This window comes from Sinocyclocheilus anshuiensis, unplaced genomic scaffold (genome assembly GCF_001515605.1).
Source record: "Sinocyclocheilus anshuiensis isolate Anshui unplaced genomic scaffold, SAMN03320099.WGS_v1.1 scaffold185, whole genome shotgun sequence".
In the NCBI taxonomy this organism is placed as follows: domain Eukaryota; kingdom Metazoa; phylum Chordata; class Actinopteri; order Cypriniformes; family Cyprinidae; genus Sinocyclocheilus; species Sinocyclocheilus anshuiensis.
In genome coordinates, this window is record NW_015539887.1 from 436,802 (window position 1) to 449,539 (window position 12,738).

A 12,738-nucleotide genomic window follows, 5' to 3' on the forward strand; every position below is an offset into this window, starting at 1 on the left:
CATATATATATATATATATATATATATATATATATATATTCAGATTTGCATTTATATACTCAAGGTTAATAAAAAATACTTTGTGATTTACTATTATAAAATTAGAATAAAAAAATATAAATTCACAAATTACATTTATATATTCAAACTTTACAACTATATTTTCGGATTTACCTCTATTTATTCAGACTTTTAACTATATATTCAGATTTAATTCTATATATTTACAATTTACATTTATATATTCAAACTTTACAACTATATTTTCAGATTTACATTTATATATATTCAGACATAACAATATGTTCAGCCTTATAACTATATATTCACAATTTACATTTATATATTCAGATTTTTATATAATTATTTCATGTTTGGCACCTCATAAAAATGTATATATATATATATATATATATATATGTATATATATATATGTTTAGTTTTTTTCCTTCTGCTGTACCCGAAACCATATGTTACACCCCTAACTATATGTGAAACTCTCAAAAAGAAACTTAAAAAAATTTAAATGTTAAGATGTTAAGCTCTTATTGAGTAAAGAGAAGTACCATGGCAATTTTTCCATTTCTATTAAGATTCTATAAAAATCTTTGCCTTTTTCTTACCCTTTTCTCATGGTTAGGGATGATGCAGCGCAGGAAGTTGGGGTTGGTGTTGCGGAGGGTGGCCATCAGTTTAGTGAGGGACTCTTTGTAGAGCTGTCCCACCGTGCGAAACATGCCCTTCTTCGTCTTGAGCCCAGCGGCCCCAAAACTCACCGGTCCACTGCTCTCACCAGATGACACCTGATCCAGACCCACAATCCTCTCCACTGACAAGCACAAATTGTATAATTTAGAAGTTAATTTAAAAACTGCATTAATGCAGTATGCAATTTACTTGTTTGCATACAAATTTTTTATTTGAGTGTTGATTATTATAGTTACAAATAAATAGTAATTAAATTTAAGTTTGGGCTCTGTTGTTAATTGTAACCTTATAGTAAAGTAAAAGAGGCACTATAGTTTAGAGCAAAAGCTGAGGTAGAAATTTATCCCTAAGAAAATTTTAATTGTAATTGAATTTATTTAAAGAAAAAGCAATTTGACACACACACATATATACACACAGTATATGTACTCTATGTGTGTGTGTGTGTATATATGAGTGTGTGTCAAATTGCTCTTTTTTTTAATTTTGATTAATTTATTAAATTCACGGGCAACAGCTCTGGTGGACATTCCTGCAGTCAGCATGCCAATTGCACGCTCCCTCAAAACTTGCGTGACACCTGATCCAGACCCACAATCCTCTCCACTGACAAGCACAAAACAGAGATGTTATCATAGAAAATGAACATGTGTATGGCATGTTCAGACAGCACTATGACTCTATATTAGAGCTATTAAAACATACATACTGTACAAGAACCAAAAAGATTTTTTTTTTTTTCTGTTCTGGTAGAAGTCTTAGTATGAATGTGTTGTTCTGAGACTTTTAACATTTTCCAAACAGAAAAAATAATCTTTCTACATTTAAAGAACATTAAGAAAGATGCTTTATGAAGAATAAACTAGAGACAAGCAGATTACAACCATTTAACATTAACATTAGTTAAACTCAACTAAACTAACTAGAACAAGCTCTATAGCAACCCATGAAAAACAAACTACACATTCTACTAAACTACAGTGCAAAACAGCAACCCACACATCACATCACAATCTGATGCTATGAAAGAGAGATGAAAGAAAGAGTGAAATGTTAATCAACAGTTAGATGGACTGATGGAGAGATTAAAAAAGGAAGAGCAGAAAAACCTACTGCTGTCAGTGCCATTGGTTTGCAGTGTGGCATAAGAGTCAAAAAAGTACACGCGAGGAAGAGTTTGAATATCTGAGAGAAGCCAGAGAAGAGAAGAGAAGAGAAGAGAAGAGAAGAGAAGAGAAGAGAAGAGAAGAGAAGAGAAGAGAAGAGAAGAGAAGAGAAGAGAAGAGAAGAGAAGAGAAGAGAAGAGAAGAGAAGAGAAGAGAAGAGAAGAGAACAGAAAAGCGTTAGTCTATTGTAGATTACAATATTAAATATTAGTAATAGAATGAAAAATTAATTATTAATACTGCATTATCAAACATTTATTAATAACACAATTACATATCATCCCTTTGATTGAACTGAAAACTTTAAGGCTGTAATTAAGCCGCTTTAAGGTTTGTATTGTTTGTACCAGTTTGTAATTGTATGAAGCAATTCATTTATTGTTGTTGGTGGTGTTGTTGATGTTAATAATAATAATAATAATATCTATTTTTTATTCATTTAAATACTTTTTAAAATATTTATTTATTTATCCTTAGTAATTATTTTATTTTATTTTACTCACCCTCCCTCCACAGCTCAGAGATGAAGGGATCAGATGAGTGATGCAGGAGAGATGCAACATTATCATTCAATGGATCCATGTTCTTTATCAGCCACTCATCTGCCTTATAGTCCACCTGGCAGAGTAAGAAAGTATTATGACTTCATGTTGACTAGAAAACCAAGAAATGGAGAATACACCGTGGTAAAAAAAATAAAATCTGACCTTGCCAGCATAGTGTATAATGGAGAAGTCGGCCTCTTCTTTAAGCTGCCGCGGCCGCATGAACTTCGAGTGTGAACCCTGCTCAGCTGACAGCTTGTCCACAAATGAGCGATCAGTTGCCCTCGGAAACCAACACTCCTCATCCAACAATGCCAGGATGCCAGGAGGATGAGCCTGTGGAGCAAGCCAGTCAGAAACACTATAAAGACACTGCATGTCAAATCAGGTGGTTCTATATGATGTGAATCATGTAGATCTACACACAAACGCACACACTGACCGGTCTCTCAATGAGGTCGATACAGGGCTGAAGATCCAGACCGAAGTCGATGAAGCTCCACTCTATGCCCTCTCGCTGGTACTCCTCTTGCTCCAGTACAAACATGGTGTGATTGAACAGCTGCTGTAGTTTCTCGTTAGTGTAGTTGATACATAACTGCTCGAATGAGTTCAGCTGTTGAGAGAGAGAGAGAGACAAAGAGAGATTAATATTTATCAGCTGAGTAATAAACAATCATTAAGACTCTCAGAACTCACTCACCTGGAAGATCTCAAATCCAGCGATGTCCAGGATCCCGATGAACGAGGCCCCCTGACGCTGTCTGCGGTCCAAGGCTCTGTTGATCCGGTGCACCAGCCAGCGGAAAAGACGCTCATATGTGGCCTTCGCCAAGGCCTCCACTGCAAAATCAGCCTAAACACGCACACACAAATGAACAAAAACATAAAAATGAATGTTTCTATTGTACAGCATTGTTGAAGTAATTGTATTTGTCCAGCAATGAGTCACAAAAAGCCAATAAGAACACACTAACTGAACATGAAAAATTGTTTGCGAACCATTTTACTAATGTGGCAAATTTCAGAGTGGAACAGGATATTCACAGAGAGAAAAAGGTAGAGTGGGACTTTATTCATCTGGAATCGAATCGATAGTGAAAAGTGATCTCTTTATCACAGAAGTGGAAGTGTGAAGGTTGAAAAAAATGTGATGTAGAACAGTAGTTGTGATGAGGAAAGTAGTTTCACATTGGAGCAATTAATTATACTACCGTTCACAAGTTCTTGGTCAGTAACTCTTTTAATTGCTTTTGACCTTATTTTCACCAAGGCTGCATTTCTTTGATTTATTATTTATTTTAAAAAGGAATTTATTCCTTTGATGGCAAAGCTGCATTTTTGGCATGCTCCTTCAGAAATCATTCTAATGTGCTGATTTGCTTCAAGGAACATTTCTAATCATTATCAATGTTTAAAATGGTTGTGCTGCTTATATTTTTTTTCAGGGATCTTTGATGAATAGAGCAGCATTTATTCAAAACTGAAATATTTTGTAACATTATAAATGCCTTTACTGTCACTTTTGATCAATCTTTACTGAAAAACGTATTAATATTAGGGCTGTCAGTCGATTCAAATTTTTAATCTAATTAATTACAGGGTGCTGCGATTAATACATTTAATTAATCGCAAACTAAATTTTGCTGTGAAAATACCCCCAAAAGATAATTTAAAGCTATTATATAAAGTATGGAACATAGAAGATAATTCGAGAAACATCTCAGTATTTTTTGTTCATGCAGTGAAAGTCACTAGTGACCAAAACAGCTTAGTTACCAACAGTATTCAAAATACCTTCTTTTATGTTGTGCAAAAGAAAGTAAGTCATGACATGAGGGTGAGTAAATGATGACAGAATTTATTTATTTATTTATTTTTGGTGAACTATTCCTTTAATAAATGAAATGATACTCTAAAGAAGAAACTAAAACTACCAGCAGATGGCGGTAAATGTCTTTATGAGTCGATTCGTTCAAATGGCTGATTCATTCAGGAATTCAGTAAACAGCTCTCTCTATGAATGGGCTACTGAATCATTGGTTCACATGATTCGTTCAAAACGTAGATTCATTTAGAAACCAAACACCGCTGTCTTGCTCAGAGATGCACAACAGTTCTGCTGTGGCTTTATAGGTAATATTATCGTTGGCAAAATTGAACAAAACGCACAATATTGTGTTTAAATTTTGCACAATATTAACTTCTTATTTACTGAACTGTTGTATAAAATCACATTTGCACTCGTGTTCTTTGTGACAAAAACAGCATTCTTGTGATTCTTGCTCTTGCTGCTGGAGTGACCTCGCTTATCATATGATCTAAATATGACACAAAAACTCATACAGGGGCATTTTTTGCCCCAATATCTTGAATTTTTAGGGCATTTATTTATTTATTGAGTTGTTGCCGTGCATCATATTTGTCAACAGTCCACTGTATGAAATGTAAGATGACGTACAGGTCTGGGGGCGGGGCCACTGCGTTAAAATATTTTAATCGTGTCATTTTTTCATAACTAATTAATTAAGTTAACGCTTAAACTGACAGCCCTTATTAATATATAAAAGGAAAAAATCTTACGGACACCAAACTTCTGGACCAATTAGATTTCGCTGTATGCAGAGCTGCAACTATCAAAATGTCTTGATGTGTGATGCTGTTCACAGCTGCTTCAGACAAAAGCTGTTATACACATTTTTCCTGACGCTTTTACACCTTCTGTAGGTTAACTGTGCATTAAATATGCTGAAGTAACACTGCAGTGTTGAAATTTACATCTGCAGTATTTCAAAGCACTTCATGAAGCCACACAAACACACACCTGCTGCTTGGTCTGGGCCTTCTGGACGTACTCGCGGCCCACTTTAATGCGGGGTGTGAGAATGGCTCGGCTGAACTCCAGAACACTGATGCCCAGCAGGTGGCAGAGTTTCTGCGCTGCTGTGTCATCCGGCATTGAGGCCTGATCTGTGTTCTTCTCTTTGTGAAATGTGATGTTCCCAAACTGCAGCACTGCAGAGATCACCTTTAACATAGCTGAAAAAAGACAGAGAGAGAGCAGGATGGACAGAAGGATGGAAAATCACTTCTTTTTGTTCAGTGGTCAAGTACATGTTATATGAAATCTTGTAGATGTTTTCTTCTCCATTTATTTGAGAACCTCCTCTCTTACATGTGGATTCTTCCTGGGTGAAGCCCATGATAGTCACTGAGTCCATTGTCTGAGTAAAGTTTTCTGAATCACTCTGACCCGAAACAGGAAGTGACCCCCCGCAGAGGAAGCGGTACTGATCTGCACTGCCCAGCAGAAGCTCCTCTACAGAGAGAGTGAAGAAATAATGACAATGATAATGTTTCCATTAAAGAGAATAAAAACCTTTATATTGTGAAGCTGTGCTATGTGTGTGTTTGCGATCTACTGACTTCTCATGGCCTCAGAAACTCCAGAGAGGAGCTGGTAGAAGATATGGAAGGTTCGCTCGTCTTTAGCCTGACGAATGGCTCGGGACTTCTCCAGCAAATCTGATACACGTGCGGGTTAAAGAAAAATGCACCAATAGAAACCTTGTTTATATACTCTACAATTATAGGCAAGTCAATTATTGAATGAGGTAAAGCGGCCCAAATTTCTGAATGTCATTGCATAACGTAACAAAATATAAAGCAGTATCTGCAAACAAAGATTCTATAACTTTACATTATTTTCTGAGGAATTTTGTTTCAATTGTCAACTGGCTTTAAAGTGATTTTTTAGTGGATGTATAAAGGATACAGGTCTCAATATTAGCACCAACAATATATCCAGCAACATCAAAATTGATTCTGATGAATTTGCCCTAAAACAAATATAAAAACATGTTAGAACAGATCAAAACATCAAGATTAATATCTAAGTTCAAGTGATGGTGGTTGGATGTGCCGTTGCAGGGCTTACAAATCTGGAAGAGTTGTCATTTTTGACGGTTTTGGCATTGCCGAAGGCCTCAAGAATGGGGTTTGCTTGCAGTAACTGTCTCTCCAGTTCCCCCTAGACACAGGACAGGAAGAACAGCATGTCAGTGCAGGAATATTACCAAAATCACAGCAAAAAGCCCACAGGAAACCTCTGAATGCAGAGACCCCGCAGCATTAGCACCAGCACCAGCACCAGCATATAACTGCAGCCAAACAACTCTCATACAAACACACATACAGTACATGTTTACATCACTAAATGGAGACTTGGCACAGAATTATATTATTTTTAAATAGAGCAAATTATAATTACTATAGACTCCAAACATGAACTAACGCAGTGATTATCAAGATGAATGGTGTTCCCGCACAAAAAAAGGAGTGCAGATGTATTGTAAGACGACATGTTCTCAAATCTTGTTTGTGTCAATTTCCCAAAAAAAAAAAAAAAACCCATCACTGTATGATAATGCACAAAAAATATAATTAAATAATTAAAACAAAATAAAATATTTACATATTTATATACAAATTAGATATATAAATTAAAAAATTAAAGATATTATTTATTATTTAGGTATAAAGAAAATAAAAGAATTTAATCCAAATTTTTAATTCAACCGTGTAATTTGAATTATTATTATTTATTTTATTTTTTTTTTACAAAAAGTGATATAAAGTCAGATGGCAAAAATAGCATAAAACATGTTTCATAAATTAAAATAAAATAAATAAATAAATACATGTACTTTTTAGATTAATAAATATAAATTAGGTAAATTAGGTAAAACAAAATTGAGAACCACTGCCCTAAACCAAACCCTAAAAGAAAATTGTGCACAATAAAAAGGAAATAAATAAAAATAAAAATTAGAGATAGATAACATCAGGAAACATTTTCCATTAAAGTTGTCCTAAATTAAAGCTAGGTCACAAACACACACACACACACACACACACACACACACACACACAGTTGAAAGTGCAAACTCATAAAATTGCAGCTCAGCCACAGCCTTTAGATGAAACCAAAACAACAAAAAAATTATGTACAGGCTAGATAATCTCTGTTTTGGCTCTGAGGTTTCGCTCTTACCCATATAGAACAATATGGTCTATATAGGTCAAAAAAATTCCATAGCAAAACTTTAATTTGCATACAGCGCCCCCTGCAGGCCCATAAGCATTAGAGCACCTATACTCACATACTGCACAGTCTGTTAGAGTCCACAAAAAAGAGAGAGATGGGGTGGTTGAACAAGTGAACAGGACAAACAGGGGACAAAAATATAACATATTGATGAGCAAAAACATGAAAAACATGGTTAAAAAAACAAAAACAAATAAATCCACACATATCACACATTATGAGGTTAAAGTGGCAGGACATGAATTAGAACGGCTGTAGTCTGAATTCCTTCCTGTTAGCCGGACGTGTCAGTCATGAAGAGAAAAGCCCCCACTCACCCTGTTCACAGCGCTACTGCCACGACCCAGAGAGCGCTTACCATCCATCTTCAGCGCAGAGCAGAGGACAAAGAGAAAGAGAAAAGAAAAGAAAAGAAGAGCAGAAAGAAACAGCAGGACCCAGGAAAGAGAGGAGACAAGGAGAGAAAAGCAACCAAGAAGAGCGAAAATTCAAATATTAGAGAAAAGCTGCATATAGCCCACAGATACAATAGCATTTACAGCGTTATAATTAAAGGATAAGCTTTGGCAAGTGTGAAAGCTTCAGACGAAGAGTTCCAGCTGACATTATAAACCATATTTAAAACAACTGATGTTATTTTTATTTTACCGTTTTTTTTTTTTTTTATCAATTTTGATTTCCATAAAATAGTATAATTTTAATTTTATTATTTGCCATTTTTTGGTTATCAGCAACAGCAGAACAAATTATCATCAGCATTCGTTATTGGCCAGAATTTTTATATAAAACTTAACATTTAATGAATTTTTTTGAATGTTGATAAAAATATAACCAACAGAATTTTTATTGGTGAACGTATTGGCAAGGCAAGTACAAACACTGGATATGCAGAAAATGTGATGTTTTTGTAATTATTATTGTATTATTGCATTGTGTATCATCTATTCTTATTGTTGAAGTTATTGGAGAAGTAGGCAGCAGAAAAAAAAATTAATAAACAACAAAATCGCAAGATAAGCATGTGCTGACTTGTTAGAAAAGCAGAAAGTAGAAATAGCTGCTTTTTCTCTCCCTTATAACTCCCCATCCTTACCTGTAGGGCGCTGTCTTTGGGACGACCCAGAGTGCCAGACTTGTGTGAGGACGCCACATGTGCCAGATACTGAATCACTTTTTTTGTGTTCTCCGTCTTTCCTGCACCAGATTCCCCTCTGAACACACACACACACACACACACGTATATAAACAGTACAAATAAACCACCTTCTGCTGTAAAATAGGTTTAGACTATTTTCAGAGTTATTCAAACAAATACTAGCAGATGGCTTAGGTTTTAACAAGATACAAAACACATATGCTAAAATAAAATTAGCAACACACGCCATTAAAGGGAAAGAAAATAATGATGGAAAAAACATGTTTCGTTTGTCTGTCTAAATATGCATTATTCCAGGTTTGAGAGAACAAACAGGGCAAAATCTTCTGGTAACTTTGTCATTTTGCAGCCAATAGGCTTCTAATGGGTCAAATAGCTACATCTCTCCTTATGCTGTAAAACTGTCTAACCGCTCCACATTAAATGTTCAGTTAAGTGTCGATTGATTTCCAATCATTAGAAGTCATTTGCTTTAATGGTCTGAAAAAGCATATTTTCTGAACTTTCTACTGAAATATGTAGTCAAAGACAAATATGCAGCCGTCACAGCCAGTGGAAACTCACGTGCACAGGATGGACTGATCTTCTCTGTCTGTGTGAGGAAAACAACACACATGAAGAGGGACATTAGCATAACAAATCAACAATTACAGTGACTTCGAATTATGTGAATTTAGTAACTGTGAATATGAAAAATGTGTTATATTTGAGAAGAAACATATGAACTTATGTAATGAACAAGCTCAGAAATAATAACTTAATTATAAGGATTCTAAGGTAGTACACTGAATGTAACTCTAAATGACACAGTTACACAAATATAATAATATTGAGAGCATCTATTTTAATTTTGATTTTAATTTTGAACCGGTTTTTGCTTCAGGACATGTTGGACATTGGTGACCCAACACATTTTGTTTATTTAATTATTTATTTAGTTGTTGTATTTTGGTAATTGAAATAAAGCTAAAATACAATAATACATATACATACTGTATGTGTATATTAGATTAAAAAAAAACTGAAATGAAGTACTAGAAATTGTGGTAAACTGCAAGTGTTTTCTCAAAGTGTTTAAAAAAGATTTAAAAAGAAATCAGAACGGTAAATCTTTCTGACAGTTAAAAAACTAAATTAACATTATGTCATTTATTAGAAATGAGTTAAGACCCATGGCATAATTGCCATGGCTTTTTTTTCTTGAAAACACACACACACACACACACACACACCGGTCAGGCCAGTTTATTAACCACAGACACACCCTGAAAAGCAGGATACAGGGTGAAAACGGCAAATCTCAGTGTCTCAGTCATGCCTGGGGTTTCACACTGTTACTACTAAGTATGTGAAAGAATTCAATCTTCATGCAGCAACATGAAACTGGCTCTTCTGTCTAAATACTGTGATGCAGTGGTGTATGAATAAATTCACATAAACTGAAGCAGGTTAACTGGTTGCCATGGTACCTTGCAGCATGCTCCTGTAGGCCGCCTCCGATATGGCGTAGATATGTGGAGGCATCTCGTGCCGTTTCTTCCCACGATACATCTCTATGATGGATTCTGTATATATGGGCAGGTTCTTATAGGGGTTGATCACCACACAAAACAGGCCGGAGTATGTCTGTCGGGCGTCACACACAAACACAAGAACTCAGACAGATGGAAATAATGATGTTGTATATGTAGAAACTATTTTTGGCAGAGCTGCCCAGACAGACCACCAACAGACTGCCCACAGTCTGTTGACTGACTACCTGATGGACACTGCACACAAAACTAGCACTTACAGTACTTGCAAAAATCAGAAGCTCAGATCTGATTGGCTGCCTTCAGCCAGCTTCCTGAAGTCAGAGTGCTCAGGTTTTTATCAGTCCAAAGCACATTTTGAGTAGGCTGGTACAATAAGCGATTTTAAGGAAGAATTATGAGCTTATGAGCTTTAGGTTTGATGTGCGTGTTTGTAGGGTTGCCCAATTTATGCAAAAATGTGTGATTATAAATCAATGTGACAATTGTTATTTTTATTAATATTAAATTAAATATTAAACTAAATGGTTGCACAATTTACGCAAAAAAGTGTGATTATAAATCAATGTGACGATTATTATTATTATTATTACTAAATTAAATATTAAACAAAATATGAAATATTATAAGACTTCAGACTTTAAAAAAGGATCTCAGTGTAAAATAAAAAATTGTTAAAAAATAATAATAATAATTTTGTTTTACAGTACAACTGTAAAATTACAATAATAATATTTGTGTCTCAATTTTCTTATTTTAAGCTTTGATTGATCTTTTATTCTGATGGAAAATCAAAGGGTTCCTGGCAAACATATTTATTTAAATAAATTAATTTTGATAATCAAACAAGGCCATATCTTGGTTTCGATTTTATTTTGATTAATTGTTCAGCCCTAGTTTTTTTGAGGCACTTAGTTGCAAGTAAATTAGATATTCATAAGCAGAACTTATTTTTGCAGTTATGTTACTTATAATAATAATAATAATAATACATTTACCATATTGTTTTAGTCAATTTTACTAAAACACCATATAACTTTAGAGATAACATTTGACATTATAGAAAAAACTGAATCAAATATTTAAACATTTTTATATATTAATTGTACACTATATACTAAAAACAGCATGTCAAACTGCACTTGCTCATCCAAGCATGGAAACTTTTATGCACATTTTTAGAGTTTATACACATATTGATTATTTCCATTCCATTTTTAAGCGCAAATTTCAAAACCTAATAAAAATAGCTGGATGTAAACCCAGCAACAATTTTTGGGTCAGAATGAGCTGTGAAGTGGACCAGACGTTATGCTGATAGTCAAAAGAGGCATGTTTGCCACTGTACACGATGATCAGAAATATGATGCCTGTTCTGAATATTATATATACAGTATACTGTACATCCACAAACACTGAAATGTGAAATTTCCAAATCAACATGATTTTATGCGCTCATTCAAATTTGATTACTGTACCAAGTCGGGTGAAGTAAACACTGGGCTCAAGTGACTTTTGACAGATGCGTTATGAATAAGGGCCCTTGATCTTGTGTGCGCATGAGTGCATCTGTGCATGTGTGTTTGTACTTTCTTGGCTGCATTCAGCATGAAACCTGAGCCGAAATTTGAACTGTGAGCCTGTGATGAACAAACACAGTGTATCTGTGTGTGTAACACTATCCTTCCCGCTTACTCAGAGAAACCCATACACACATGCCCACACACACTCATGTGATGGCAGGGCACAGTGGCAGGCATGTGTCAGGATTGAATGATTGCTAAACACACGTGGGGAACAATTCTGACTAAAGGGAAACACTCACATATATGAGTCCTGAATAGGATCTCTCTCGTAGGTTGTGTAAGACAGAGGCCTCATTGAGGCACGTGAGATCGGCCATGTCTTCAACTTTACTGAATCGAGGCGGGTTCATCCGCTGGAGCTCCTCCCTCGAAAGCGTCAGCTTCTTCCCACTGTCTGTAAGCTCCACCTCCACCTCGTCGCCTCGCTCCTCGCGCACGCTTGCAGACTGACCAAAGGAAACACAGGCAGAAAAATAAAGGATGATGAAAGACTACGTGAATGTGCTCTTTGTAAAATGTCTTTCATGGAACGTGTTATCCACATTTGCAGCTGATGTGTCACTGTGCCACTGTCCTTTATTAAAGTCAAGATCACTGTCAAATGTCCGTTGTTGGCTTACAAAAAATGTCTACATCATATTTCACTCCAAACAAATAACAAGCGACATTTTTTAATGACAAGTAAGCACATTTATGACTCAGTACTATAATGCAATAAATAAATAAATAAAAATTCAGTATCGCATAAAATAAATGAAGTACAACATGATATTATTTAAAAAAATTTACATTTATGCATATATAAAGACACATACATACAGCATATATTTTGAAAATATTTACATGTGCATACATAATAAATTTACACAGTACACACACATATATTATGTAAACAAAAACTTTTATTTTGGATGCGATTAATCGCGTATATATATATA

The 12,738-nt window shown here is 35.0% G+C and overlaps 1 protein-coding gene across 7 annotated transcripts in view; it reads right to left on the reverse strand.

Moving 5' to 3' along the window:
- LOC107685529 (myosin-10-like) overlaps positions 1–12,738 on the reverse strand; it is a 49,520-nt gene that overhangs the window by 26,954 nt on the left and 9,828 nt on the right. For 3 of the 7 annotated variants that reach the window (XM_016482135.1, XM_016482132.1, XM_016482138.1), the window contains exons 3-20: positions 12,040–12,246; positions 10,152–10,308; positions 9,247–9,274; positions 8,620–8,737; positions 7,844–7,891; positions 7,582–7,593; positions 6,357–6,449; positions 6,195–6,258; positions 5,846–5,944; positions 5,595–5,738; positions 5,244–5,458; positions 3,123–3,275; positions 2,862–3,035; positions 2,582–2,755; positions 2,378–2,492; positions 1,822–1,893; positions 1,708–1,728; positions 624–829 (exon numbers count right to left, since the gene is read on the reverse strand). In XM_016482135.1, the coding sequence (XP_016337621.1) occupies positions 624–829; positions 1,708–1,728; positions 1,822–1,893; positions 2,378–2,492; positions 2,582–2,755; positions 2,862–3,035; positions 3,123–3,275; positions 5,244–5,458; positions 5,595–5,738; positions 5,846–5,944; positions 6,195–6,258; positions 6,357–6,449; positions 7,582–7,593; positions 7,844–7,891; positions 8,620–8,737; positions 9,247–9,274; positions 10,152–10,308; positions 12,040–12,246 (2,100 nt within the window). The remainder of the gene's footprint in view (positions 1–623; positions 830–1,707; positions 1,729–1,821; positions 1,894–2,377; positions 2,493–2,581; positions 2,756–2,861; positions 3,036–3,122; positions 3,276–5,243; positions 5,459–5,594; positions 5,739–5,845; positions 5,945–6,194; positions 6,259–6,356; positions 6,450–7,581; positions 7,594–7,843; positions 7,892–8,619; positions 8,738–9,246; positions 9,275–10,151; positions 10,309–12,039; positions 12,247–12,738) is intronic. The other 4 variants (XM_016482136.1, XM_016482133.1, XM_016482134.1 and 1 more) reach the window with 4 other exon arrangements.